A 27,707-nucleotide genomic window follows, 5' to 3' on the forward strand; every position below is an offset into this window, starting at 1 on the left:
ATTATTATTATATCACGAATTTTCACCTAATCTTTGAAATAAAAACTCATTTCAAAACAAATTCGGAAAAGATAAGTGAATATTTGTGGACGTTTGTTTGAGTTGTGGGGACTTTTTCAATCATTTTAGACAAAACATTGTTTAACTTGGACAAAAGTAACTGGTTGAGCACAACCTGGTGTTTGCTCGCGTGTAACTGCGGACGCATTAAGCGGAAACAAAGACAACAGCGCCACCTACAGACACAGCGATGCCACTGACGAGCGAGTGCCAGGTACACGGGTATTTGCCCGATAAACGACGATTTTAAACACGTGAATCCGTTATTTTAAACCACAAAAGAACACGTGAAAAGGAAAATAAAGACAGAAGAGAAACATTTGGAGTCAAATCAAAGACAAACGCAGCAGAGGCTCATCCGCGGCTTCACCCTGGTTTTAAATAATATCATTCTAGAAAACTTCCCGTTACAATGTGGTTTTTTTTCAGTCTTTTAATCGTAATAAAAAAAATAAAAAAAACCTCCAAAAAGACTTTGTCCCTCTGTGTGGTCACCAGTGTGGACCTACGAGTGTCAGAGAGACAGACGGAGAGAAAAAGACCAGAAGAAACAAAACAAAAAGAGAAAGAAGAGAAAGCCGAGTCATGACGAGTATCACTGAAGAGTTCCAGATCAGATTAGTCCTCAGATTATCAGGAGGCTGAATCACATTTAAATCATCACACGACTCCCTCAGCTCCCTCCAACAGGTTAGTTTGTGTTTATTCTGACTTAAAATATGACTTTTGCTCGAGTGAACCACTTAGAATATCGACTTCAAATGTGAAAGGCAAATTACTTAAACGCTTTAACATTAGAAATGCACTTAAAACCCTGCATTTAAATAAATGATGTCACTATCGGGACACAACCATTGGTCGATTCTTAATAGATTACTAAATTCAACTCGTAAATTCATTTTCAAGACTCTTTGAATATTTTCTGGTCTTGTTGCTCTATGATGATTTTTGGTTTGTGGACATAACAAGACACGGGAGATCATCATCATTTCCAGGTTTGATCAGCATTTTATGAACCAAATGACTAAGAAAATAATGATAATAATAGCCTTAACTCAATGTCTATTAAAGGGATAGTTTGGAATTTTGGACATAAGACCTAGTTTCCAACTCAGCCGGTGTGATGGAGACGTCAGGAGACGTTTTCAAGAAATTGAATTCAGTTCTTCCAGTTGCCGAGTTTGCTGGTGCTATGGCTAGCCCAAGTCAATGATACAAATTAGCATGGCATTAAAAACACTCATACCGACTCCACAGTGCACCCGAGGCAAATCAATTGTAACGGCAGACTATCGATGTACATATCTGTGTTGATAGAATGTTTGAAATAAAACCAACCTTGCAATTTGATGGATTTATGTCTCAGCAGCAGCAGCAGCGCGTCATACTTCCTGTTAGGCTATGGCAGCGGCGGACTGATTCCGCTGCTGCTGAGAAAGTAGGCCCTCAAAAATTCATGCGATGCGACGTTAGTTTTGTTTCAAATATTATTCTATCAACACAGATACGTACATTGATAGTCTGCCGTTACAATCGATTTGCCTCGGGTGCACTGTGGAGTCGGTACGAGTGTTTCTAATGCCATGCTAGCAGGCACCATTGACTTGCGCTAGCCATAGCACCAGCGAACTCGGCAACTAGAAGAACTGAATGAAATTTCTTGAAAACGTCTCCATCACACCGGCTGAGTTGGAAAATAGGTCTTAGGTCCAAAATTCCGAACTATCCCTTTAAGTCAGTGACAGTTCAACTTAATTTGTTTGCTCATTATTGGTGCAGCGTCACAGAAATCCTCTTTATTTGCCCCTCGACGTGTGCAGTTTTCAGTTTGGTGTGATGTTGTTACCTGTGTTAACGTTGCGGTTGCTGGTCTGTCGCCTCACTGGTCCAAAACGGTTGCTGGCGCGATTGTTCCTGCGTTGGAAACCCGTGTTCTGTTGGTAGAAAAGTCCTCCTTGCCTCTGTGCCTGAAACGACAGTAAAGGAATTAAAGGTTTTTGTTTGTTGTTGTTTTTTTGTTTTTTTTAAGTAAAATGTAAGTAAAAGCACTTTTTAACCCATTAAGGCCTGAAGCACCTGGAAAAAATGTCTCTAAAACCTGAGCTTCAATGCCGACTAAGTGAATGATTTCTCAGCCTCTGCAGCAAATATAGGAACACAGTTCAATAAGTATTTGAGAACTCACACCTGTGGCTTAATTGTGAAATTTAGTTTATTTAGATACACCAAAAAAAATTTTTTTTAAAGTAAAGTGAATAACTATTTTCAATTAAAAAACAGTAAGAAAATAAAGTGTCAGTGCCTTGATTTAGTCCTGATGGAGTGTGAAGAACAAGAACAGCATGTTATGACTGTAACAGTCTGATAGAGTTTACAGCGCTGTGGCGTCTGCAGGTAAATCCACCGTCAGCCCTGCTGCGCGGTCATAAACACGGTGGCATTTATCCGTCTTCCGTCACTTTCAAAACCTTCAAACTCCTCGTCTTTATCGCCAAACCTCGTCGTCTTCAAACATAATTACGTCTTAACCATAAATCCCGGTCGGTTTGTTCGCCGCGTTCCAAGTCATCAGCAACGATGTCATCGGAGACGAGAAACTCCTCAAAATCACTGCCTTCAAAAATCTCTGTCAAAGTCCTCCACGTTTGCTCCAAGACATTTCAAAACAATGTCACGAGGAACCCTAATACGCTTCCGAAAAATTGACATATCTGTTTTCTAGGGCTGTAAAGTCAAAGTCGACTGGTCGACTAATTGGTTGAAACGCTCTGGCTCGACCAAAATTGTGATTGGTCGACTACATTTTTTTTTTTCAATTTTTTTTTTATGGTGAATTTCATTAGGAGGAAAGTACCACATGCTAATAGGGGTGTTTCACAGGTAACAGTCTGTCTTTAGAGAACACCCCCCTTGTTTTCCACTATTTTGGTTTAGTCCAGCCCAGTGGGTTGTTGTCACTCCGTGGCTCAGCGGAGCGACAGACACAGATTAGCGTTGCCATTAATTAGACGTGAATTTTGAGCTTTTCATTTGAGGCTACAGTCAGTCCTCGCGTCACATCCATGTCAAAGACATCAGCAGTGTGGCAGCATTTTTCAAAAATAGATGACGGTAAAAAAGTGGAACACAAACTTTGCGAGCAACAGTTTGCTTTTGACAGCTCTACAAACATGACATATCATTTAAAAACGCTAAGCTAAGGTTGCTCCGTCCGTTTTGAGTATGAACACATCAGAATTATTAGCATATTTCAATGTTTTAGTCTTAGAATTGTTGATTGGTTTCATAACTGCAGGCGCAGCAGCGTCCCGTGGTCTATTTGTGTCTCAGCCGTGAAGCTGCGCTCCTATGTTCAGTCTCGCTCTGTATTCCTCAACAGTTATTGTGCTGATATTACTAGTTATTGTCGGATATCACGGGCTATGATATTGCGCAGATGAACGTAATGCAAAACGCTGTAAGGAGGCGTCAGACTCTGTTGAACTGCAGCCGCGGCTGCGGGTCTTTTCAAAATAAGAGCCGCAGCCGCACAGGTACTTTGCGGGTGCGGGTCTTTTCAAAATAAAAGAGCCGCAGCCGCAAAGTACCCCCCGTCGATTAGTCGATTTTTTGGTCGAAATTTGAGGGCTTTAGTCGACCAAGAGTTTCTTTGGTTGATTACAGCCCTACTGTTTTCCCGGCATCTATGGTAGAATTACGCAGCCGCACTCCAAGCCTTAATGGTAGAAATGCGGCAACGCTTTCCCGGCGTCAATGGGTTAAAAGTAAAACATCAAAAAAAAAAACAACATGGAATTTCTTAAGTTTTACTTGCTAAAAGGAACGTTTGGGGAATTATGACCAAGTTGCCGAGGGGATTGAAACTAAATGAGCTAAAAAAAAAAAACAAAGACCTCATTTCAGAGAAGATAATTTTACCTGCAGGATTTAATCACATTCATGAACGTGTGTGTGTGTATTTTCCCTTCATCACTCACCATGATGTTCACCTCCGGTCTCTCGCTCTGCTCTTCATACCATGAGGAGAAATCATCGTCGTCTTCCAGCGGAGACAGGTCGTCACTGTACTCCAGAGCCGGTTCACTGAGAACACAAGAACATTTAATTGATTAAATGCAAACACAGACTTTATAACATGCACGTTAACATTTTTTTTTAAGTTTAAACATCGTTTGCCGAGTTGTTTCAGTCATTGAGGGAGAAATAATCCATCATCTCAGCTGGTTTTAGTGATCTACGTTATTTTCAAAATCAATTAATGTGTTGATTATTTTCTGCATTATTTTTTAAATGTATAATATTTTGTCCTCAAATAATGCCTTTGTTATATGGAGCAAAGAAACCAGAAAACATTCACATTTAAGAAGACGCGTTGTAATTGTTTAAAAACACGCTCAAACTGCTTAAATTGATTATCAGTCGTTGACAAAATTATTATTTTTATTAATTTATATGTAGGAGCCAAGTATGGGTTGATTTGTTTGATTGCAGTCCAGCAGAAAACGGAGCGTAGTATCACCTGACAGGACCATGGGGGCGCTGTGACATGCTGCCCCCTGGTATTGTGACCTTCACCCCCTCCAGTCTCTCCTGCCTCCTCCTCTCCAGGTCGTGCCTCAGGTCACCGGGGCCACGTACAGGCTGCTGGTTCAAACCCTGTCATCACATCCACACACACTGAGACTCTCAACCTTTTTCCTGCCAACACGGCGGCGTAAACAAACTTGAGTCGTGGAGACTTGTTCATTTACCTGCATTGATCCCAGTCTGGAGAAGAGAGGCTCCTCTTCATCGAGCAGCGAGTTGATGTTGAGGCTGAAACCTCTGCGGACGAGAAAAAAAAGAGGAGATTATTTCAACCCGTTTCGTTATTCCTCTTCAGTTAACGCCACCAACGTTCAAACTCACCGGTTTGAACTGAACCTCTCGTCCAGCGTCAGCTCCGTCGTCTCTTCTTCGGTGTAGCCGCCTTTTTGAGGAGTTGAGAAACGCTCGTTCAGCGTGACATCGTCGCCTCTGAAATAATGTTCTGTCAACGCAACGAGACAAAAAACAATCATTAGCCACTTTTCCTTCGAGGTTCCAGTTTGAACGTCCATCCATAAAAAGTGGTTGAACTGGTTAAAATAAATCCCATGTTCTAGGAGCGTCGATTTTCTCTCGTCGTCGTTAAACCACAGTAAATACGATGCTGACCTTTAACGTGGTGCACCAGTGTGATGATCTCCTGGGCAAACGTCCCAGTGTGAGTGGCCGTCTCTCGGTACGTCCCCGAATGTTCCAACATGGGCAGGAAGTCCAGACGCTGGCGACCCACATTGACCAGGTCCAACGAGAGCTGCCTGTCTGAGGAATACAACAGCGAGCTGCGGAGGAGGAAGACGGCAGTTAAACACGCAGTTAAGGAGCTCCTACAGACTGAAATGATGGAAAAATACGCTTACGTTGCCATTAATGTTTGGTTCCGACAGCGGTTTCATGAGTTACATGAAGTTAAAGCAGACGAATTTTGCAGGACTTTTACACTTATTTAACAGCTCCAGAACCATTGTGATGGTTGAACGTCTTTTAGCCAAATTAACAGGCTTTAAAGATAACTTTCAAGGCAAAAGGGGATAAATAAATTAAAAGCTTTACCTTACCGGACACACTTACCTGGTGTGTGATCCTCAATCGACAATGATTACATCAACTACATCTATTATGTTCACTAGAAAATGGGGGAGGTTCAACCTCAAACAAATGTGGATGTTTTAAATGGATATAAATAGAAGGGCTTGGAGTGAAAGCTGGGGGAGAACAGGTTAGTCCTCTTTCTAACAAACAGGTGAGTTAAACATAGGGTGAAAGTTCACACTTCTTTTATTTTAATGTACCCGGTCTTCATCAAAGTGGCTTCATTCTTCTATTCGTTGGGCATTTTCACGAGGAGGAGAAATAACTTCTGCTATTTTTTTTAAAGTCGTCCAAGGAGATCTTCGGCACTTCACTTGGAGCTTCGTTTCCTTCTAAAGCCAAAACTCTGTGACACGATTCATGACGTCAGAATCTTTTTTGTAGTCCTGACGATTCTTGTGGGTGATTCTGTTCATGCTGTCAAAGTTCCTCCAATGACATCACATTTTCCGATACTTCAGCTTCTCAGTGATTTTGTGCTTCGACGACTTCTTCAACTTCTCCTTTCAAGCGTAATGATGATTTTCATGGTCATGGAATCAATTTGTCCAAACGTAAGCACTGACAACGTTGACATTTCTCCAACATCATCAACAAATGAACCTGCGACTTAAGATTTTCCCCTTGTCCGATATTCATCCAAACGTTGACTTGTCTTCTTGCAAGACATTTCTGCAATGCCTCCGTTTTTTGTTTTAGTTCATGACTTTCATTTCTTCCTTCAACAGAACTGATCATTTTCAATTCATGGCTTTGAATCTTAACGTTGCTTGATCTCGACTGTTTCCCCACTCATTATGTGATGGCTTCATTTTCTCTGTATCAACATTGAAAAATCTGTAATCCCACCGACTGGTTGGCATCCAAATCTTCTTGGCATCTTGGACTCGGACTCAGGTCAACCGTCCTTGAATCTTCTTTGCAAAGCAACACCGCGATTAACACTGAAACAATCCAGGAGCAAATCTCGAGATAATCTTCTCGAAGACCTCTGCACAAATATCCCATGATCTTCAAGAGCATCTGTTCTTCAAGGTCGACCCACAGCCTCTTCTTTTTTTTTGTACCATCAAGCTCAGAAAAACACTTCTTCAAAGCATCCTCTCATAACTCCTGTTATTCATCCAAGACAAAGGATCGGTCATGTCTTACAACAGTTTCGCTCCATCTGTCTTAACAGACATTCACTCACTTCTCTTCTGAAACATCCGAGACGTTTTCCTCCATTTCCCTGTTGTCACGCCTCCTGATTTTATCTGTGAGCTGATAGTTCTTCAGATCAGTCGGTGGCAAAATCATCTCAACCAGTGGCAGCAGCATCTGGTGTCATCTCAAACATGGGGGGGAAATTAGTTGTGTAACGATGTTCACTTTGCAGATGATCGGTCAATAAAAGATCATTTTTTTTATTTTGGCTCCAAAAGTCATCCAAAATTGAAACCTCTGGGAGTTCACATCATACCAGACCACAACAATACTGGGCAACAATACACTGCAGGTTTCCTTCTTCGAAAAGCGTTGTTCCGAAGCCCGATACAGGAGTTCTTCAGAGCCGTATGTTCTTCCAGATTCTTTGGTCACAGTGACAACATCCACATCTGCTTCACCTGCTTCTTCTAAGATCCATTTGAAGAACAGAGACATTGGCTGAACAGTGAAGTTCACACCTGAGGTCACTTGGTAAAATCCTGTTAACCCCATTCCCCTTTCCAGTTTTCCAAAGGACACAAATAATATCATTCACTTCATGAAAATGTGCTCAACGTGGTGGTCTTCTCGTCATCTCTCATGTTGTTCTTCATCACTGCGCCTCCATTTTTTTGGACAAAGCAATGGTAGACGTTCTGCTGTCTTGAGTCTTCTTCAATGAATTCCAAGTGCTCACATTTCACGAGTGCATTTCCTTTCCAGGCAATTCTTCAAAGCGTTCGGTGCCATTTATGCAGAGTCAGATCCGTTTTGCTTTCTCATGTCCAAGGTCGTCACTTACCCAAAACGCTCCCAAATCTCAGGTATGGGTCGATGTCTTCAGGTTTTACCTGGGTCTTCATGAGAAAGAGACTTTTTGTGAGGAATCTTGAGTGGGTAAGGAACAACATGAATGCTTGTGCCTCACAGCCATGAAGCAGTTAATTTAAAGATTCAGGAAGCCACCGAATTCGGATCCACTTCCGACAAATCCAGTTCAATGAAAATGATCTTTCGATTTCCGTGTGTCTCCTGTAGTCACTCAGGTAAGTTAGAAACAGAAGTGTGAACTCTCACCACTCACCCTTGATATTCTGATTAAAACAATACTCTACCTGTTCTGCTTCACAGGTCGGCTCATATCCACTTTGATGGTCAAGGTTTCCTCATTAGCAGAGGCCATGTTGCCGTTGTTGCTTCTCTTCTCAGACCATCCACGGGGCATTTTAGGATCCAGATCATCCCTCTGAAAATGTCGGTCCACACTTCTGGGTCTGTCACGTTGCCAGACTACGTCTGTGTGGTTTCGCACCTCTTCGATGGGATCGTCGCAACCGTCTTCTCTGACCGGCCTGTACCCTGGTCTTTGCTCTTCACGGGCAAGATCTCGGAATTCCTGGGGCGACTGCTGTGAACGTGGTTGATTTCTGAGCGGCGTCGCCCTTGCACCTTGTCCACGGTTCAAGCTCCCTCTTAGGGGTTGGGAAGTTCCCTTCCACCTGTGGTTCAAAGACCCGTCTCGTTTATCGTGTCCCAGGGCACTGGGTCTATCATTCAACGCAGGGCTCCTCCTCGACTCAAGATGATTGGATTCTCTCCAGGTTCCTTGAAAGTTGCGTCCTCGCACGTCTTCTCGATCACCCGAGCGGTTGTCTGGCGCCTTAAAACACTGCAGTAAGGGCAGAAGTGGACGAGGACCCTTTTGACGATTGAAATCAAGATCTCTGCGATCATCAAATTGTTCCCACTGGGAGGATTTCCTGCCCTCTACAATACCGTGATCATGTTCAATTATCAGCGGCCTCACGGGTTGAACGTTTCTGTGAGCGTCTCCTCCAAACCTATTTCTGGACATGTCCACGGAGCAATGCTGATCCCGAAAGTCCTCCTCATTCCTGTACCTGTGGCAGCATAAGAGGAGGTGACATGGTTCAGCAGTGATACAAGGTGATGCCGGTGGCTTTAAATTCAAACTTCACAGCTTCTTATTTATGTCAGTCTGTACAATTATCCCAAGATTAACAAATCTCCAAAATAAGATTAGCACAGGGATTAAAGTATTTTTTTCTTTTTTGAGGGGGGGGATGAATAAATCAAGTGTAATTCCACACGTTTGTGTTACCGTGGCCAGTCGGTTCCTCTCACACTATTCATTCAGGTGGCTCTGAAATGTTTCACTTTTTACACAGCGTTGTAGAAATAGTTTCAGCCCGTTTGGCAGGTGTTTTCACCTGGAGGGCTTCAACGTCAAGAGACACTATTCATAATATTTGAAAACAACAAAGTACTCCCAAGAATTTGAATTCACAAAATTACAGGTAAAAGGACGGGGAAATGTTATTTTCTTGGATGTAGTTTTTGATGATTGGCCCTAGCTATATGTCAAGCCAACTATAACCCTGTACTGTAGTTAGACTAGTAATGTGTACATCTTCTTTCACACTTTAAGTGCTTTGTTATACAAATATGTTTTAAAGCATAAATTGTACTTCTTTTGTCAACACAAACTTCCTGTCGTGAGAAGCGAAGTTTGCTTGTATTTTGCTCTTGTGATTCTTCTCTTTAACAGAAGAAAACACTTCAGAATTTCAAGCTTCACTGCATAAATGTTAAGACGGAGGGGAAACCGTTTAAAAAAAAAAAAAAAAAAAATCCATGATAGTAACAGAGAACTTGAATCCCTGTGTGTTAAATTACCAGGAGAATTTGCAAAGGAAAGATATTCCTTGAAACTTGTATTCCGATATTTCTTAGATTAGTATTCTTCTCTCATGGAAAATTATGGCTGATGACGTACAGTGAAGAAATAACGTGTAAGATCAGATCAGAATCCTCCTTTTTTCGATATTGCTTCAATGCAAATTTACCCCCCGGTGATTGGTGTCGTCCATTTCTCTTCTTTACCTCTTAAAGGGGGGGCTCCTCTCTTGATGTGGCTCCTCCCTTCGTCGGTCTCTGTTGGGACCCTGAGCGTTCCTCCTACCTCGCTCCCTACCTGCTCCTCTAAGGTCGTCTCCTCTCACACCTGGACTGAGGTCCCTGAACCTGCCTTGACCTCGGCCCTGCTCTTCGCTCCAGCTCCTCCCCGCTTCTCTCTGTCGATGATCCGAGTGAGACCTCGGCGCCTGCGACAGTCTTTCCCTAACCAGCCAGGATTGTTCTCTGCGTTTGTCTCCGTCTCCTCCAGCTTTGCGCTGCGGGGAACGCCTCCGCTCATCAAACTTCATCCCTTCATAGTGAGGTGACGGTGTCGCCCTTTGGTAAAACTCCTCCTTGTTTGGACGTTGCTGGTGTCCAAGCTTGCGGTCCTCTCTTAGAGGAGGTGAACTTCTCTGGGTTTCTGGGTACAGGTCCTCCCTCACACAGTCCCAGTGTTCTTCACGTTTCTCTCTGGGCCGTTGACTTCTGTCCTGTGAATTCCCTTCCAGGCCTGCAATCACTTTATGAGGATCAAAGCTGGCTTCATCCCATGGAAACCTCCTGGAAAAAGATGTATTTAAGAGAAAAATGTATTAAAAACTGGATTTATAATTTGAGACAAAAATATATTAAAAGTGATGGCAACACATTTACCTGCAGTGAGGGGACCGTGGTCTTGACATTTTGCAAATCTTTAATAAACGGAGACATTTTTGATGAGTAAATGTATACATTTATTTTCACATCATTCAATATCGATACATATCAGGATATAAATGAAATCAATATTTCTGTAAGGCTGGGTGATATGGCTTAGAAATAGTATGTGTATGTCTCGATACATGTGGACACATAGCTGCACACAGGTTGTTTTCTATAGACTCGTGAAAAGTTTGAGTGACACTGTAAACACACCCTAAACTCAAATGTTATCCACTGTTTATGATTTTGAGTCGTTACATTTCATTTAAGATAATACCTGCTATGTTTCTTTAAATTATAGATATGTGTGTGTGTTACAAACAGTGACTGACTATAAATAAATGTCCAAATTCTGTTATAACACAAATACATAGGCTTGAAGTGTTATTTTGACTTTTTAAGAGAATTTTGTGGATTACATGTGTTGTTTTAATCAATATATATAATATTATGCGTATTCCACACATTTATTCATAAATATATAAAATATTTAATAAAACCCTTAAAACCACGACTTTACTTACAGTTGCCTAGAGGAAGTGACTAAAGAAAATGTTCAGATTCGTGCAAATGTCACGCTTATGTGACATAATCGATGGTTTAATTGACTTCAGAATTATTATAGCATTAACACGGTACATCATACAGTTATTTAAATAAAAGGTACAACATGAATTAATGGGCACATCTGAACAATCCTGAACAACAACGTAGAGGATTTATTACACTAGCACTTTGCTTTAATTTCGTATCGGTTTCCGGGGTGACAGCAGAAAAACAGCCGAAAACCAATTAATCATTGATTAATAAACATCCATTTACAGCACTAATTCCTTACAGAATTTAAACACACTGTATTATACAATTCAACATGGAGATACAACCGGTGCAAACTGTTAATTTAGTGTTAAAGACCAGGGTATCTCAGGAAAAGTCACATTTATTACCGAAGCTAAGCTAACGCTACGTAGTTGACTTACCTCAGGCCACGACCCACGCCAGGCTAACGCGGCTAGCGTTAGCTACAGCGAGGACAAGCGCGAGAAAACCACCGCGAAATAACCGACGCGAGGCGTTAAATGATGAACCTGTGAAGCAAAAAGCAACTTCCAAAAACAAGCTAATCGTTTTCCTGTGTCCGGTGAAATCCGGTAAACTGATGTGCACGCGCTAGTCGGGTCACGACATAAGGCTCCGGAAACCATCTAACCCACGAGATCACAACTTCCGCGGAAGGTTTTTCAAAATAAAAGCAGAGGGTGTACTGTGTTTATCCAGAGCCCCACAAAACACACAGAAAAACAAGTTTATATGTACGTATTGAAAAATGTGATGCTATAGTTCATTACTGTGATTGAAAAAGGTCATGCTGTCAATTTTCAATAGTGTCTTTCTCTGCCCACACCAAACCCTATAGAGAAAATGTGTGATTTAACATCGCAGCACGCGGGAGTTGTTGATCCATCAGCAAGTTCAAATGTCTTATTTAGTTAATTCTGCATTTAAAAAAACCTTTGTTCAGATTTACCTCAGTGACACAAAGTGACCACACGAGGCAGCAGCAGTACACAGCAGCCCCTGTGTCCCTGTGAGCTAAAATCTCTGATTTTCTCTACAGGGTTAGGTGTGGGAGAGTGAGTGGTTTACAAACTTCATTATTCCTGTTGGAAATGTTTGTCTAACAGTGAAGATAAAGACGTGAACATCTTCTTAAGATATCAGAGACTTGAGCTGACAAACACTTTTCCAACACGTGATCCAAATGTGCGTTCATTTATCATTGAAACATTATCGAGTATAAGGAAATTCCCGTTAAAATTTCAGTATGATTGTGACTTATGTTGTATTTTATTGTGCAAACACAAATCAAAAGTAAATTTAATTTGAATGTCATCATGTGGACACACAGTGAAATACGATGTGATTTTTCATCACTTCCCAAAGGTTGTATCCACAGATGGATCGCAGGTTATTTGTTATATGTTTTAAATAACATGGATAAATTACCTAATATTTATTGAAATTGACGGTAAATCGGTTGCTACGTTACCCACAAATTTAATCTTTAAAAATCGGGCTCACATTTATACATTTTGAGAAACTTACTGTATGACACACATTGTTTATTTGAATCCAGCTCACAGACACAAATGGCTTGATGAAGTTTATTGTTCTTTTCAGCAGTTTATCCATGCACCACATCTACAATGATATATTCCACCAAGCTGCAGTGTCAAGTTTTTTGTTTTTTTTACATTATATTAGGATTAAACATCAGTTCCTTTATTTTTGTCGTTGTATATGAGGGCGACGCAGCGAGGAAAACCCTCCTCACAATGAGTTACAGCAGAATCCAGAGAGAGAGGAAGAGCTAACGTATGTGACGAGAGAGAGAGGAAACCCGACAGAGAAAAAAAATGAAGATGACAAGTGACATTTTGTAATAATGAGGGGAAAAAAACACACTTTTTTTCCCTTCAACCTGACACATCAGAGCAGCAGGAGAGCCACGGAGAAAACACAGTGATCACGCTTTGGGAATATGCACCAAATAACCACAATTTAAACAAAAATAAAGGTGTTTTTCTCGACTTCTCGGAGGTTTAAATGGGTCTGAAGATGAGTTTTACGTTTCCACAATGACACACGCTGCATGTTTAAGGCTGAGTATAACATTTGACTATTTTCAGGCCAAATAAAGTCAATAAATTACATTTACAAACTGAAAGAAAAAAGGAATTGTGAATTGTACACAAGACTATAATGCAGACGTTTCAAAATTTGCCGTTACATTTGTGAAGATTGTGATCTGACATGCTAATCCCACCTTCATTTCACACAACTGCCACATTTGAGCGGAAAACAGAATAAATGCTAGCTAGCATGAAACAGCTCTTATATTCAGTTATTCAGCTAGTTCTTTTTCTAGTATTTTCTGGGAGAGGTGTAATGCTGCCCTCCACAATTTAGCAAGTTTGCTAGCATACAACAGCTCAGCTAATTAGCTAGCTAGCATGAAGCTCATGGTGCGTCCAATTGGAACTCGGGAGATGGACCTGGGAGTAACGTCACCTCTGAGGTGACTGGATGCTAACATATCCTGGGGCTAGCTATTGTCAATAAAGTCAATAATACATTTAAATACAAACATTTAAAAAGAATATAATAAATAGACTAAAATTCAAGTAAAATAAATGTGTGGAAATATAAAGGTACAGTGTACGTAAAATGTACGTTAAATTTGTGAAAATCTCCCTAAATCTCTGGTAATCCACACTTGTGTGGTCTGACGTTCTAATCCCACCTTCATTTCTGTCGTTTGTGGATATTTTGGTGTAAAAAAAAGTGCACAGTCATGCTAAAGAGTGAAACAGATAAACTGAGTATTTTAGGCAAAAGGAAAGTTGATTGCACCGAGGTTTAAGGCCTCAGAGGTGACGAGCTGAGAGTCTATTTTAAATCTGTGAGGTATATATTTAGTCGAGGGAGAAAAACGCGACGACAGGTGAGTGAACGAGTGAGCGATAGTTCACACTATCGTCGTGTCAGACAAACACAACATTCTCCTCATCTGCAGATAAAATCACGGGTCATTTTTCGGTCTTTTCCTCAAACCGGACGTGAATTTAGTGACGAGCAGCAGAGAAAACAAAGTTATTGTCTCTACATGTGACAGCAGGGTCATATATATATAATATAATCTAATCTAATCTACACTGGTCAGCGGTGAGATAGAGATTAACACACAGGTTCCATCAGAGACGCAGACGTCCACACACAGCTACAACCATCAACTTTAGCTTAGTAGCTTAACTAACTAGCAACAAACAGCTCAACTATGGTCCGTTCCATTTACATCAGAACTCAGACGTCAGAACTGAGAGTGCCGTGTTCCACTTTGGAAGTCGGAAACACAAACAATGCATCTCAGGTTAGCCATTGTTAGCAATACCAGTCGATAACAATGCGCACAAACAACGTAGCAACATGTTTACGGTTAAAAATGATAAACCTATGTGTATGACTGATCCCATGACTACAAATGGAACGCACCATTAGCTAGTAGGCTAGCTAGCATGAATTAGCTCAGCTATTTAGCCTTAGTTAGCTAGCTGGCAAGAAACACCTCGGCTAATTAGCAAGCTATCATGAAACAGCTCAGCTACTGAGCTAATTATCATGAACACCTCAGCTAATTAGCTAGCTAGCTATCATATCATAATATCATATGTAAAGCTATTCAGTTATTTTTTCTTTCTGATAACATCCAGCAGGTTGTTTAGTGAGACTAGTGTGTAATGCTTAATTCTTAATCCGCAGTTCCTATGTTGCTAGCTAGCTAGCATGAAACAGCTCAGTAATTCCATTTACATTGGAACCCGTTACTCGGACCTGGAGGTAACGTCACCTCCTAGTTGACCGGATGCTAACTTACCCCGGGCTAGCCATTGTTAGCAATACAGGTCGATGACGACGTTCTATGCAGCATTTTAAGCACAACTGCTTTACTGCGAAACAAAAGTGCAATTCAGTGAATGTAGCAGTGTTTGTACGAATGGCAGCCATCTTGGAATCCTGTGTTAGGGTAAACCCGACTTCTGGCTACAACTGGAACGCACCGCTAGTTTGTGAGAAAGATGCTACACAGGCGTCACATGACGGCGTCTATTTGTTTATTTCACATAAGCTGCTACAGAGCTGCTGCTCGCTGACTCACAATCTGATATTTACACTGTTTTTATTCATTTATTTAAAAAAAGCAGGGACTGTTATCGGTGAAAGCAGGTGATAATCGTGTGACATTTAACGACAAAGCGCCAGGGAAACATCGGTGCTTCTGCGAGACACTGTGAGACTTAAAAAATAAATTTAATCTGTTTAAACCAGTTTAATCCCCGGATTCTCTGTAAAACGTGAAACAAACGTAATGAACCTGACGATAAGCTTAAGTTTACAGTCGTGAAACTTCACAGTCACGTTTGCGTGGTTTTGTCGCCCTCTGCTGTTTTCTAAAGAGTCAAACTTGCCCAGAAGCGTAACAGTGATGCACGTGTATGTGTGTGTGTGTGTGTGTTTGATAATACAGATGTTCAGCTGCTGCTTCTGCTGAAATGTTGCTGTTGCGGACGAAGGCGACGTCTCTTGGTTTTGTCCCGCTCGGTCCTAAAAGGGGGAAAAAAAGGACAACGCGACATCAGTGGTGGTTAATCGCGGCGTGCTGCACCTTTACCACCTGCGGTCACGTGGGCGTACCTGACTACTGGACGTCCAGTTTGCTGGGGCCGAGGCTGTGGATGAGCTGGGAGGACTCGGAGGCGGCGCTGTACCCTTGGATCAGCAGGTTCTTGTTGAGGTCGTCGACCCCGCTGCCGGCCTGCAGCTTCGGGTAAGGGGGCGGGGCCGTCGACAGGTCGCGGACGCGCCCCTGGCCGTCCAGGTCCATCAGGTGCTCCAGCGGGCAGCCGTCGGTGCCATCGGCGACGGGCGAGAACTCCTGAGCGCTGGCCTGCTCCTCCCTGGACACCGGACTGATGGAGACAGATGGAGAACTTAAAGAAGACGATGGTGACACAGACACAACAATTGTGTTTATTAGCATTTTTTCAAAACAAGATTGACACACTTTCATCCACGCACGTTTAGTCGTGAACACGCGGGGCTGAACGTTCATCTGAGAAAAAAAAAGTTTGATATAGAGAGATTCACTCTGCCCACACCAAAGTCCATAGAGAAAATCAGTGACACAGGAGTTGTTGATCCACTGCTGCCTCCATCACTAACTTCATATGTATGATTTTGTCAATTCGGCATTAAAAATCCTTCATTCAAATTTACTTCAGTGACACAAAGTGACCACACGAGGCAGCAGTAGCCCAGCAGCTCCTGCGTCCCCGTGAGCAAAAATCACTGATTTTCTCAACTTTGGTGTGGGAGAGTGAGTGGTTTACCAACTTCAGTTTCGAAGAAGACGTGAACGTGTTCTTAAGATATTGTAGATTCAAAGTGATGTAGATATTGACCAACCGCTAGTGCAAGTTCTGTCCTGATTCTCAGAAAAATAAATGAAGTTGAGGGTCAAGTTTAAGGGCTGTATCGCCCTCAATATTGAGATTTTTTTCCGACGCCACCCTTGGGAGCAAGGGCTACCCAGAATGCATTGCGTGTTTTGACATAACAAAGATGGCGTCGAAAGCAGCGAAACGAGTGCGATACAAATGAAGTATTTTCTTTGTTAATAGAGATATAAAAATGATCTTAGTTTAGGCCCATATTATGGATTACTGACGTCATTGTTGCCTAACATTTATTTTAATTTTACCATCTTTTGTCAATAGTCGGCCGGTGTGGTTTACTTTTCAATAAGTCGTGGTGTGTGGTAACTGTCAGCTGAATATTTGTATGAGTATCATCTTATAACTAACTGACAACCTAATAACTTGACTGACAAACGGATCAGAATAAATAATCCTGACGTAAATGTCTTCTTCTTCTTCTTCTTTTTTGGAGTTATTCTGCCCCCTACAGTCTGAAGACGTATCTGCATTTAAGGGGTGTCCCATTTCTAAGTGACAAAATAACCCTCAACACTTGGTTTTGAGGGACAGTTAAGATTAAGTGTTGAGCTTGAGGGTTAAGATAGGAATTGGAATTGGCCCCAAGTCTTTTTTTAAGCTGGCAACACCAAAGCCCATAGAGAAAATCAGTGATTTTAGCTCGCGTGGACACAGGTGCTGCTGGTCTACTGCTGCCTCGTGTGGTCACTTTGTGTCACTGAGGGTAAATCATAGGAACATAGGATTTCAAATGCCGATGTCACAAAATAAGACATTTGAACTTAGTGATGGAGGCAGCAGTGGATCAACGACTCCAACTCCTGTTTCTCTACGGACTTTGGTGTAGGAGAGCGAGTGGTTCACACACTTCAGTTCCCTGTTGGAAATAGTCTGTCTAAACATGTTCTTAAAGATTGGTATTTGCTCTTATCAACAGTGATCTTAAAGCACACACTGTGGCCTTCCTACCTGACGTCCATGGACTGGACACCGTCGGACAGCTCGTCCACACAGCTCTTGTTCTCCAGAGGACCCAGTGTGATGAGCGGAGCTTCAGCAGGAGTCGCTGCGTCTTCGTCCACAGCAGCTGAAGTCTCAGCTCTCAGGTCGGATCCTAGAAAAGAGTTATATACATATATATATATTTAAAATGTACATATATATATGTAAACAATAGCTGATATTTTACATCTAATCATCATTCCTATGCAGTTCTCTGTCATTACCCGGGGCACCACATGGGGGCTCCACTTCACTCTTCCTGGTTCTTTTCATAATCTCTTCAATTCTCTGTTAGACACATAAAAACACAGCTGTTAATACAAAACAAAAAACAAAACTTTTGTGATGTTTTTAGTCAGTTTATATCAATGTTCTCCACGAAGCCATTTTTTTTAAACCGTCGTATTATTGTACTAATTGTACTTTTGTCATGTTTTATTGTTTTATGTTTGTTTTTAAATGTGCCTTAGACTCCATAAAACTGCCGTGACCCAAATCGTAACAGGAGCACATTTGTGCGACTAATTTACAGCCATTATATAATTTCCAAAACGATGTTTGAAATGAATTACAACTTAATGCTATGCATGTTATTTAAAACATATTCACATAAATCTTAAAGGTCAGATAGACCGGAAGTTCCTATCAACGCTGTTTTTTGGTGTGTATCTGCGTCATTACCTTGTTTATGAAGCCCTGAAGGTTCTAAACAAACAGTTCAGCCACTGCTGAGAACGCTGTGTTTTATTGTAATCTCTGGCTCAGCGAGATCTCTGAAAAAACCCGGTCCGGTTACGTAAACAGCGGTTCTCCTGAACAGCAGATCCTCCTGCTCCGGGCACTAGTCCGGGCACATCCGGTTGCGTACATTGAACCGCAGAAGAAGAATAACGTCCGTTGTGGAGGTGTTTCACGAGCGACAGTGTCTTCTGACTCTGGGTCTGACTCCGGGTCAAAGGTCGTCAAAGGGACTGAGGCGGGGAGTCGTGAAGAAGCTATTTTTAAACACTGTTAAAACAATGTATTGATAATGAGGAGCAGTGCATCCACCGTTCCAGAGGGGGGCACTGCGCTTCTGAGAGCGGGTGTGCTGATTATGTCACTTCCGGGTACTGGCCAATCACAAGACACTCTGTCTTCTGGCTGCGTGAGTTGAGTCTGAAATATCGCGACTCAGGAACAGCGTCAGAAAAGAGGATTTCTATCGGCTCGTTTACAGCAACTAGGAGGTTTTTGAGCATAAAAACAAGTTAATATATGTAAGTAGACCTCTATAACTAACATATATGTGCAACAGGACCACTCTATGTTACCTTTAAGTTAAAGTTTGATAAATTCAAACACAATTTGTTTGGGGACCCAAAAAAATATATGCCGCGATACAATCTGTGGCTCCAAAGCCCAGTGTTTGAGAACCACTGGTTTATGGCACATATACAGAATCTATCATGTGATGTAATACTGTGTGTGTGTGTGTGTGTGTGTGTGTGTGTGTGTGTGTGTGTGTACCTTCTTCCTCTGCAGTCTCTCCTGCTCTTCCTGGATGTGCAGCAGCTCCCTCTCCTGCCTCTTCCTCTCAGCTTCTCTCTGAGCTCGAAGAAAAGCCTCCTCCCTCTGAGAAAAACCATCCAGTCGCACACTTTTACTCTCTTATAATTGTGTGAAATGACCACAAAATTCAATTTAAAAAAACCATGTTAAATCCCCGTAGAGACATGAGTTTTGTCATTTCAACAGATCTTTGAAACACACTGAAGATACGATGGACGTAAAAACGACCTCTGACCTCTCTGTCCAGCTGCTCCTGCATGTCCTTCCACCTCTGCTCCTTCTGCCGTCTCTCCTCGTCCTCTCTGCTCCTCCTCTCCTCCTCCCTCCTCACTCGCTCCTCCTCGGCCTGACGCGCCTCTCTCTCCTGTCGCTGCAGCGCCTCCTGCTGCCTCCTCTGCTCCTCCTCCGCCCTCAGCCTGTTTTATTTATAAATATATATAGGGTTTGAGTTAGTCTCCAGGAAATGAATGTAAGTCAATGGAATGTCCTCTGAAGACACGGAGACCAGTGTGTGTGTGTGTGTGTGTGTGAGTGTGTGTACTTGCGGCATACTGAGGACCAGTGAGGGTTTTTAACCAATAAAGTGAGGTCATTTTTACGGAGTGAGGACATTTTGGTCGGTCCTAACTTTGTTTTAATTGAAATCACTTCCTTAAGTTGCTATAACATGCTATACTCAATTTGTCAAAAATAAATAAATTCAAATTTTGGACTACATAGTATAGTATCACGTTTTTGTCAAATTTTGGACCATATTTATTTTATTTTTTTCAACTTTTGGACGACATAGTATAGTGTGACGTTTTTGTCAAATTTTGAGGCAATTTTTTTTTTCAAATTTTGGACGACATCGTATGATAAGAAGTTTTTGTCAAATTTTGGACCAAATTTTTTTGTCAAACTTTGGACCAAATTTTTTTTGTCAAATTTTGGACCAAATTTTTTTTGTCACATTTTGGACCAAAAAATTTTTGTCAAAGATTTTTTTCTAATTTTGGACGACATACTATAGTATGACGTCTTTGTCAAATTTTGGACCAAAAATTTTGCATCAAAAATTTTGGGTCAACATTTTTTTTAAATTTTGGACGACATCGTATATTATGACGTTTTTGTAAAATTTGGACCAAGATTTAAGAAAAAAAAAAAAAAAAAAAATCATAAAAGTTTTCCAGCCCTTTTTGCTTTTTGCTCCACCTGCAGACATTTTATGGTACTGCATCCAGTAGTTCTTTGTAGATGAAGTAGATATTTGTAATTGTGCTGATTTATAAAGTGGAAATGCTGGTCCTCACTTTGTCAGCAACCCAGTCCTCAGTATGCAGCAAGTACAAGAATGTGTGTGTGTGTGTGTGTGTGTGTGTGTGTGTGTGTGAACAGCACTCCCCTGTCCTCCTCCTGTCGTTGTCTCTCCTCCTGCTCCTTCTGTATTCGGGCCAGACGTCGTCTCTCTGCCAGCAGCCTGGACGCCTCCTCTGCATCCGTCGTCCCGCCGACGCTCCGGCCTGTCGGCGTTCCCGGAGACTCTGTGTGCGTGCGTGTGTGTGTGTGTTAGACGGATGAACAGAAAAAACACACACACATCAAGCCACAAAAGTGTGAGAGTGTGTGTTTACCTGCGGTCAGTTCTCTGCTGGTGGATTTGGGAATCTTCTTCTCCGCGTTTTCCGATTTGGTCGATTTCCTCTCCAGGGTGCTGTGACCTTTGACCTCAGCGTGACCCCTGTCCTCGGACCCGGGGGTGGAGCCTCTCTGTCTGTGCGGCGAGGGCGGGAACTGACCGGGAGAGCAGGGAGACTGAGGACGACTTCTGTTTGACCTCACACTGAAAACACACACACACACACACATCAGGGACCTGTGTGTGTGTGTGTGTGTGGGTGTGGGGGTGTGTGTGTGTGTGTGTGTGTGTGTCATACCGTTTTGGTGTAGCTGTGCCTTTATTGTTGGCCTTGAATGAAGAACTACGTACAGGAGTGTTTGGATTTTCTCCCTGAAAACACATTTTAACAAAATACAATAATATTAATAATATAAACAAACACGATCAAATAATATAAAAAAATAAAAATAAAATATAAAATGCATTCAACTTTTTTTTCCTTTTATACTTTTTTTTTAAACTTCATTGTTCTACTTTTAATATTTGATTTTGACTATTCAATACGACAGATTATGTTGCTGCTGTGGATCAGTGGGGAGAACGTGTGCATGTGCGTGTGTGTGTGTGCGTGTGCGTGCGCGTGCGTGTGCGTGTGTGTCTGTCTGACCGTCGGCGTCTTGGCTCTGGACGTCTCGTCAGGAAACCCGGCGATGCTCCTGCGGTTGGAGGAACTTCTGTTGGGTCTGTGGTTGCTGGGGGAAGCTGTTCGATGGGACACAAAAGACACTGATGGATCACAGACGACACGCACACACACGCACACACACGCACACACACGCACACACACACACACACACAGATGATTGACAGGTAAATCAGAAAGGGCCGTGAGTAAAAACAACTTACATTTTTACCTGTTGTTTTTAAATGAAAAATAAATATAGATCTTTAAAAAAAAAGACACTATTATTACAAAAATTCTACTTCATTTTTATACGTGTTTTATTACATAAATCTTGATGAAAAGACCAGAAAATCCTCACCCACTCATTTACTCCTCAGCCTCTTATTTTACAGATTTCATCATTTTATCTTTAAAAAATATTTTTTTTTTAAATATGGTTATGGAAACAAATAAATGACATAAATCCATATTAATTCATTTCTCAAACATTGTTTCTACCTCATACTGTATTATTTTGTGTATTCTTGTTTTCTTAAAAGCAACAAAACATGATTCATATTCAGGATTAATGTATTTCCTAAGTTATTTTATTTATTTTACTTTAATACTTGCTGTACTTTATGTCTATGTATTTAACCTCAAGACATTTTTCATTTAATTTTGTGTATATTTGTTTTTCTCTATACATTCCTGGGTTCGTTAAAATGAATAAATGACATATGATAATAATGATATAATACACATATTAAAAATGTGTAAATAAAGTTTGTTGTTTTTGTATTATTTCTATTTTATCTCCTTTTGTGCGTGTGTGTAGAGGTTTTAAACAATGCAATTCTGCAATTGTAATATTTTAACATGTACTCATAAATGTCCAATAAATTGATTGAAATAAATCTGCTGAGTCATGATTGCGTCTCACCTCTCTCTGGTGAGTGAAGAGCAGCTGAAGAGCTGGACAGCTGTTTGGTCACTGATGGATCCATGGTGGGCGGAGACAGGAAGTCCACGGCTGATTTAAAGGAAATAAATAAATAAATGAATAAACATCAATAACCTGCGACGCACATTTCCGTAGAGGAGACGATTCACAGTCGAGAGAGCTGCTGCGCAGACGATGACAGACAACCAGGCCGTCGAACGCATCACGACACGCACACGCACACACACGCCTGAGGGCATCGCCATGACGACAACTTCACTATTATACAACAACAATATTATGAGATGATGTGACAAAAACCTTGTATATAAAATATACATTTTATACAGTGATTATATATTAACACATCGTGTCACTTTGTATTTAAGTGAGTTGTGTGTGTGTGTGTGTGTGTGTGTGTTCTTGTACTTGCGGCATACTGAGGACCAGTGAGTAGTTTTTAACCAACAAAGTGAGGTCATTTTTACAGAGTGAGGACATTTTGGCCGGTCCTCATTTTGTTTTCATTGAAATCACTTCCTTAGGTTGCTATAACATGCTATTCTCAATTTGTAAAAAAAAACAAAAACTTTTTTTTTCAAATTTTGGACCAAATTTTTTTTTTCAAATTTTGGATGACATAGTATAGTATAATGTTTTTGTCAAATTTTGGGCCAAAAATTTTGGGTCAAATTTTTTTTCCAAAATTTGCATGACATAGTATAGTATGACGTTTTTGTCAAATTTTGGACCGAAAAAAAAAATGGTACTGCAACCAGTAGTTCTTCATAGATGTCATTCATGAAGTAGATATTTGGAATTGTGTTGATTTATAAAGTGGAAATGCTGGTCCTCACTTTGTCAGCAACCCAGTCCTCAGTATGCAGCAGGTACAATAATGTGTGTGTGTGTGTACATACATCTTTGTGAGGACCAAAACAAAGGTCTAAATCACAGGAAGTGAGGAAGACATTTTGTGATAGGTTTAGGAACTAAGTTGTGATGTTACGTTTAAGATAAGGGTCCATAAGAGATATAATAGATCATGTCGATGAGTGTCCTCCCTTAGACAGCTGTACAAGAATGTGTGTGTGTGTGTGTGTGTGTGTGTGTGTGTGTGTGTGTGTGTGTGTGTAATAACATGTATGCATCAGTAAACACAGCTCTGGGCCACAGGCAGGAAGACGAGCAGCCCTTTGTATGATGAAAATGGGGGTGGGGAATGTGTGTGTGTGTGTGTGTGTGTGTGTTCTTGCATTTGTCGTCCTCATGGACACCAAAACCTGGTCCTGATGAGGCAGAACCTCATTTATGAGGAACTGAGAAACGCATAAATGTGATTCTATTATTTTGGAATACTTGCATTGTGGGATTTAAAGCAGATTTAAGGCAGAACAACGCAGGACGCTTTACCCTAATTCAACAGCTTCAGTTATTGTGATGGACTGTGACTGGATATGTTAGTCTGATTAAGACTCGCTCGATTTTTAGTCAGGCTAACGTGTTTGCATGAAAGAAAACCCAATTATTGTCTTAGTCTGACTAAAAATCGGACTTTCAACATTCATCAGTGAGTGAACCAGTATTCCAGTAAACACGTTTCTTTAATCTTCGATGACACAGCGTTGTCATTTCATAAGACAATACATTTCTTATGAAATGTACCTTTAATGTACACTGACTGCACAAAACACACTGTACACACACACACACACGAGAACAGCAGCAGGTGACACAGCACAGCAGGAGCAACTAGAGGGGAAGTGTATGAGCCACACAAACACACACACACACACACACACACACACACACACACACACACACTGAGGGTCATGTGGTCTGTACCGTTGCGGGATTGGCTGACACTGGGAGCGGCAGCAGGAAGCTCATTGGGCTGAGCTGAGCCAATGGCAGGGCAGGGTGGGGTCTTAGGGTTACCTGGGCAACAGGTGAAGCAGAGCGGAGAAAGCAAAAGCATTACACTCACTCACTCACTCACTCACTCACTCACTCACTCACTCACGTGAACACATGACACCAACCTCATCCACACACCTTCAACGTCACCTGGTGAGGTTAAAGTCTGGCTAACTGTAGCTGCAGTCTGTTTTTGTTTTTAACTCAAACTGTTGTTTACATTTATGTTTAATAAACCATTCATATCCTTACCTCACAGGTGATAGTTTGGCTAACTGTAGCGAGAGTTTGGTTTGTTAGCTTACACGTTTGTGGTTCCTCGTGCTAGCTTAGCTCACAAGTGATATTTTGGCTAAATTTAGCCGCAGTCAGGTTCTTTTAAGGTCCGCCCATCCTTAGCTTACATAACTGATGGTAGTTTGGCTAACTGTAGTGAGAGTTTGGTTTGTTAGCTTGAACGTTTGTGGTTCCTAGTGTTAGCTTAGCTCACAAGTGATATTTTGGCAAAATTAAGCCACAGTCAGGTTCTTTTAAGGTCCGTCCATCCTTAGCTTACCTAACCGATGGCAGTTTGGCTAACTGTAGTGAGAGTTTGGTTTGTTAGCTAGAACGTTTGTGGCTCCTAGTGTTAGCTTAGCTCACAAGTGATATTTTGGCTAAATTTAGCCGCAGTCAGGTACTTTTAAGGTCTGACCAATCCTTAGCTTACCTAACCGATGGTAGTTTGGCTAACTGTAGCGAGAGTTTGGTTTGTTAGCTTGAACGTTTGTGGTTTCTAGTGCTAGCTTAGCTTACAAGTGATATTTTGGCAAAATTTAGCCACAGTCAGGTTCTTTTAAGGTCTGCCCATCCTTAGCTTACCTAACTGATGGTAGTTTGGCTAACTGTAGCGAGAGTTCGGTTTGTTAGCTTAAACGTTTGTGGTTCCTAGTGCTAGATTATTATTATTATTATTAGCTCACAAGTGATATTTTGGCTAAATTTAGCAGCAGTCAGGTTCTTTTAAGGTCCGCCCATCCTTAGCTTACCTAACCGATGGTAGTTTGGCTAACTGTAGCGAGTTTGGTTTGTTAGCTTGAACATTTGTGGTTCCTAGTGTTAGCTTAGCTCACAAGTGGTATTTTGGCTAAATTTAGCTGCAGTCAGGTTCTTTTAAGGTCTGTCCATCCTTAGCTTACCTAACTGATGGTAGTTTGGCTAACTGTAGCGAGAGTTCGGGTTTGTTAGCTTAAACGTTTGTGGTTCCTAGTGCTAGCTTAGCTAACAAGCCAACAACAACAAGCCACAGTGTTTTCTTTAACTGGGATTTCTTTACTGAGCCAAACATCCATTTTCTTGTGTCTGGATGGAGATTATTATGACAGCGGTTGAAATAAGCTCCCTCGTGTGGCTCGGAGGTGAACTGCAGTTATAAATCTTAAGTACAAGGCCGGGGGAAAATTGTCAAATTGGTAAATTTATTTGGCAGCGCGCCCAAAAAAATCTCCCACAACTCATGTTTGGATCAGCCTCGTTTCAGGGGAACGCAGTAAATAACTGTGGCGACGTCTGCACTCGTACGACCAAAACCCAAAAAATGACTGCATTTTACTTCACATCGAGGTCCATTATTCTGTTATTTTGTTCGTTTAATTTTGAATGGATAAAAACAAAATGGCCTCATGATGATTCATGATCATTGTTGGTGGAACAACAGTATTTCAGAGTGAGTTGTGACGAAATCTTGGCTCATAAACGTCTGATTAAAGCAAGTGCAGACATTTCAGACACACACACACACACACACACACACACACACACACACACACACACACACACACACACACACACACACACACACACACACACACACACACACACACACACACAGTCTGCCTTCACTGAGTCCCTGTCCTTTAATCGAGTGGAGCTGTAAGATGAGAAGCTGCTGCTGCTGTTTCTGCTGCAGTGAACCAAACTGATCCCAGATCAGCCGGAGCCAGACACGCCGCCGCTGGGTGGGCCCGCATCCCTGAGCGAGCCGAGCCCAGGCTGATGGAGGCGACTGTGAATTATTGATGTTTGTTACGAACGCACCGATGCAGGATCTCGAACCAATGGTGCTTTTTCACGATAGAAATATCACGTAAAATAAAAAAAAAATAAATAAAAAAAAGACGAGTGGGATCTGAAACGATGGATAAACATCATCATGTCGCACTTTGTGTGTGTGTGTGTGTGTGTGTGAGGCCTTCAAGGTTAGATGTGTTACTCATGCTCTCCTGGGAATTAGACCTGTATCCTGTCACGGAAATAAAACAGCACAGCTCTGACACACACATATAACACGCACACACGCACACACACCTGTAGCACAAAAACCATCAGTTTCCAGTGTGTGTGCGTGTGTGTAATTATCACACAAATATACACACACACACTTACACACACATCCTTGCTGAACCCTGATGAGATTTAAAGACAAAGCAGAGCAGCAGCTCCTGCACTGCAGCCTCCACACCCTTCACCACCACATCCTCCCTCACCCTTTCATCCCCGTCATCCCTCCACCCTCCTGACCTCCAGACCTCCTCCCCAAACACGTCTCCATCACCTGTACCCACCCGCTCGCTCTGCCGCGACCGACGTCTCAAACCAACCCTGGACTGACATCATCATCATCATCATCATCATCCTCGTCGTCATCATCAGTTCTGTTTTTTTCCCCCCCATCATGGCATAAACAGAATCACTCACCCTCTGCTCCGTCAGGCGGTCCTCCCCACGTCCAGCGTTTAGGTCTGTGGTCCAGATGTTCTGGATCCTCTTCTCCTCCTCCTCCTCCTCCTCCTCCTCCTGCTGCTGCTGCTCCTCCTCCTGCTGCTCCTCCTCCTCCTCCTCCTCCACCTCCTCCCCTGGCTCTCCGGTGGACCAGGGCCTCCAGTCTCTCCTGCTCGTTGCGTTCAAAAACAGGGAAGAAGAGACATTCTCTCACTGAGCCATCGCTACGGCGACGGGTGCCCGGTGATGCGCAGGGAGACGGCTGCGCCATGGTAACCGCCTGCACACGCACACACACACACACACACACAGCAGCCTCGCCCCTCCGTCCCCTTTTTTTTCACGCTCGACTGCTGGTGACCAGAGCTCGATCGTCCACTGGTCTGTCACTGATACATAATACAGCAGCTCTCTCTCTCTCTCTCTCTCTCTCTCTCTGCCGCTCCCTGTAGGTACAACTGATTCTCTCTCTCTCTCTCTCTCTCTCTCTCTCTCTCTCTCTCTCTCTCTCTCTCCTACCTCACAATTGTTCACCCCCACCCTCCCCCCTCGCTCTGCCATGCCTCTCTCTAATAACTGAGTCTATTTCACAGAGAACACACACACACACACACACACACACACACACAAACAAAGAAAAAAATCAACACAATGACAAATATCTACTTC

The 27,707-nt window shown here is 42.0% G+C and overlaps 2 protein-coding genes across 2 annotated transcripts; both read right to left on the reverse strand.

Moving 5' to 3' along the window:
• Nucleotides 1–93: 93 nt before the first annotated feature.
• Nucleotides 94–11,691, reverse strand: LOC310937482 (uncharacterized protein). Its single transcript, XM_083901764.1, has 11 exons — nt 11,526–11,691; nt 10,498–10,535; nt 9,829–10,404; nt 8,040–8,825; nt 5,257–5,426; nt 4,969–5,089; nt 4,812–4,884; nt 4,580–4,716; nt 4,038–4,143; nt 1,907–2,027; nt 94–565 (listed from the first exon to the last, which is right to left on the reverse strand). Exons 2-11 carry the CDS (start codon nt 10,524–10,526, stop codon nt 552–554), a joined length of 2,133 nt encoding a protein of 710 aa, XP_083757890.1. The 5' UTR covers nt 10,527–10,535; nt 11,526–11,691; the 3' UTR covers nt 94–551.
• Nucleotides 11,692–15,802: 4,111 nt separating this feature from the next.
• map7d2b (MAP7 domain containing 2b) lies at nt 15,803–27,312 on the reverse strand (the record flags this gene model as incomplete). The annotated part of the gene is made up of 12 exons (XM_083901774.1): nt 27,015–27,312; nt 24,207–24,299; nt 22,362–22,451; nt 21,422–21,540; nt 21,071–21,144; nt 20,768–20,976; nt 20,530–20,677; nt 19,387–19,567; nt 19,110–19,214; nt 17,825–17,888; nt 17,568–17,712; nt 15,803–16,094 (listed from the first exon to the last, which is right to left on the reverse strand). Exons 1-12 carry the CDS (start codon nt 27,307–27,309, stop codon nt 15,803–15,805), a joined length of 1,815 nt encoding a protein of 604 aa, XP_083757900.1. The 5' UTR covers nt 27,310–27,312.
• Between the last annotated feature and the right edge of the window lie 395 nt (nt 27,313–27,707).

Source organism: Microchirus variegatus (assembly GCF_963457635.1).
Source record: "Microchirus variegatus genome assembly, chromosome: 15".
Lineage (NCBI taxonomy): Eukaryota > Metazoa > Chordata > Actinopteri > Pleuronectiformes > Soleidae > Microchirus > Microchirus variegatus.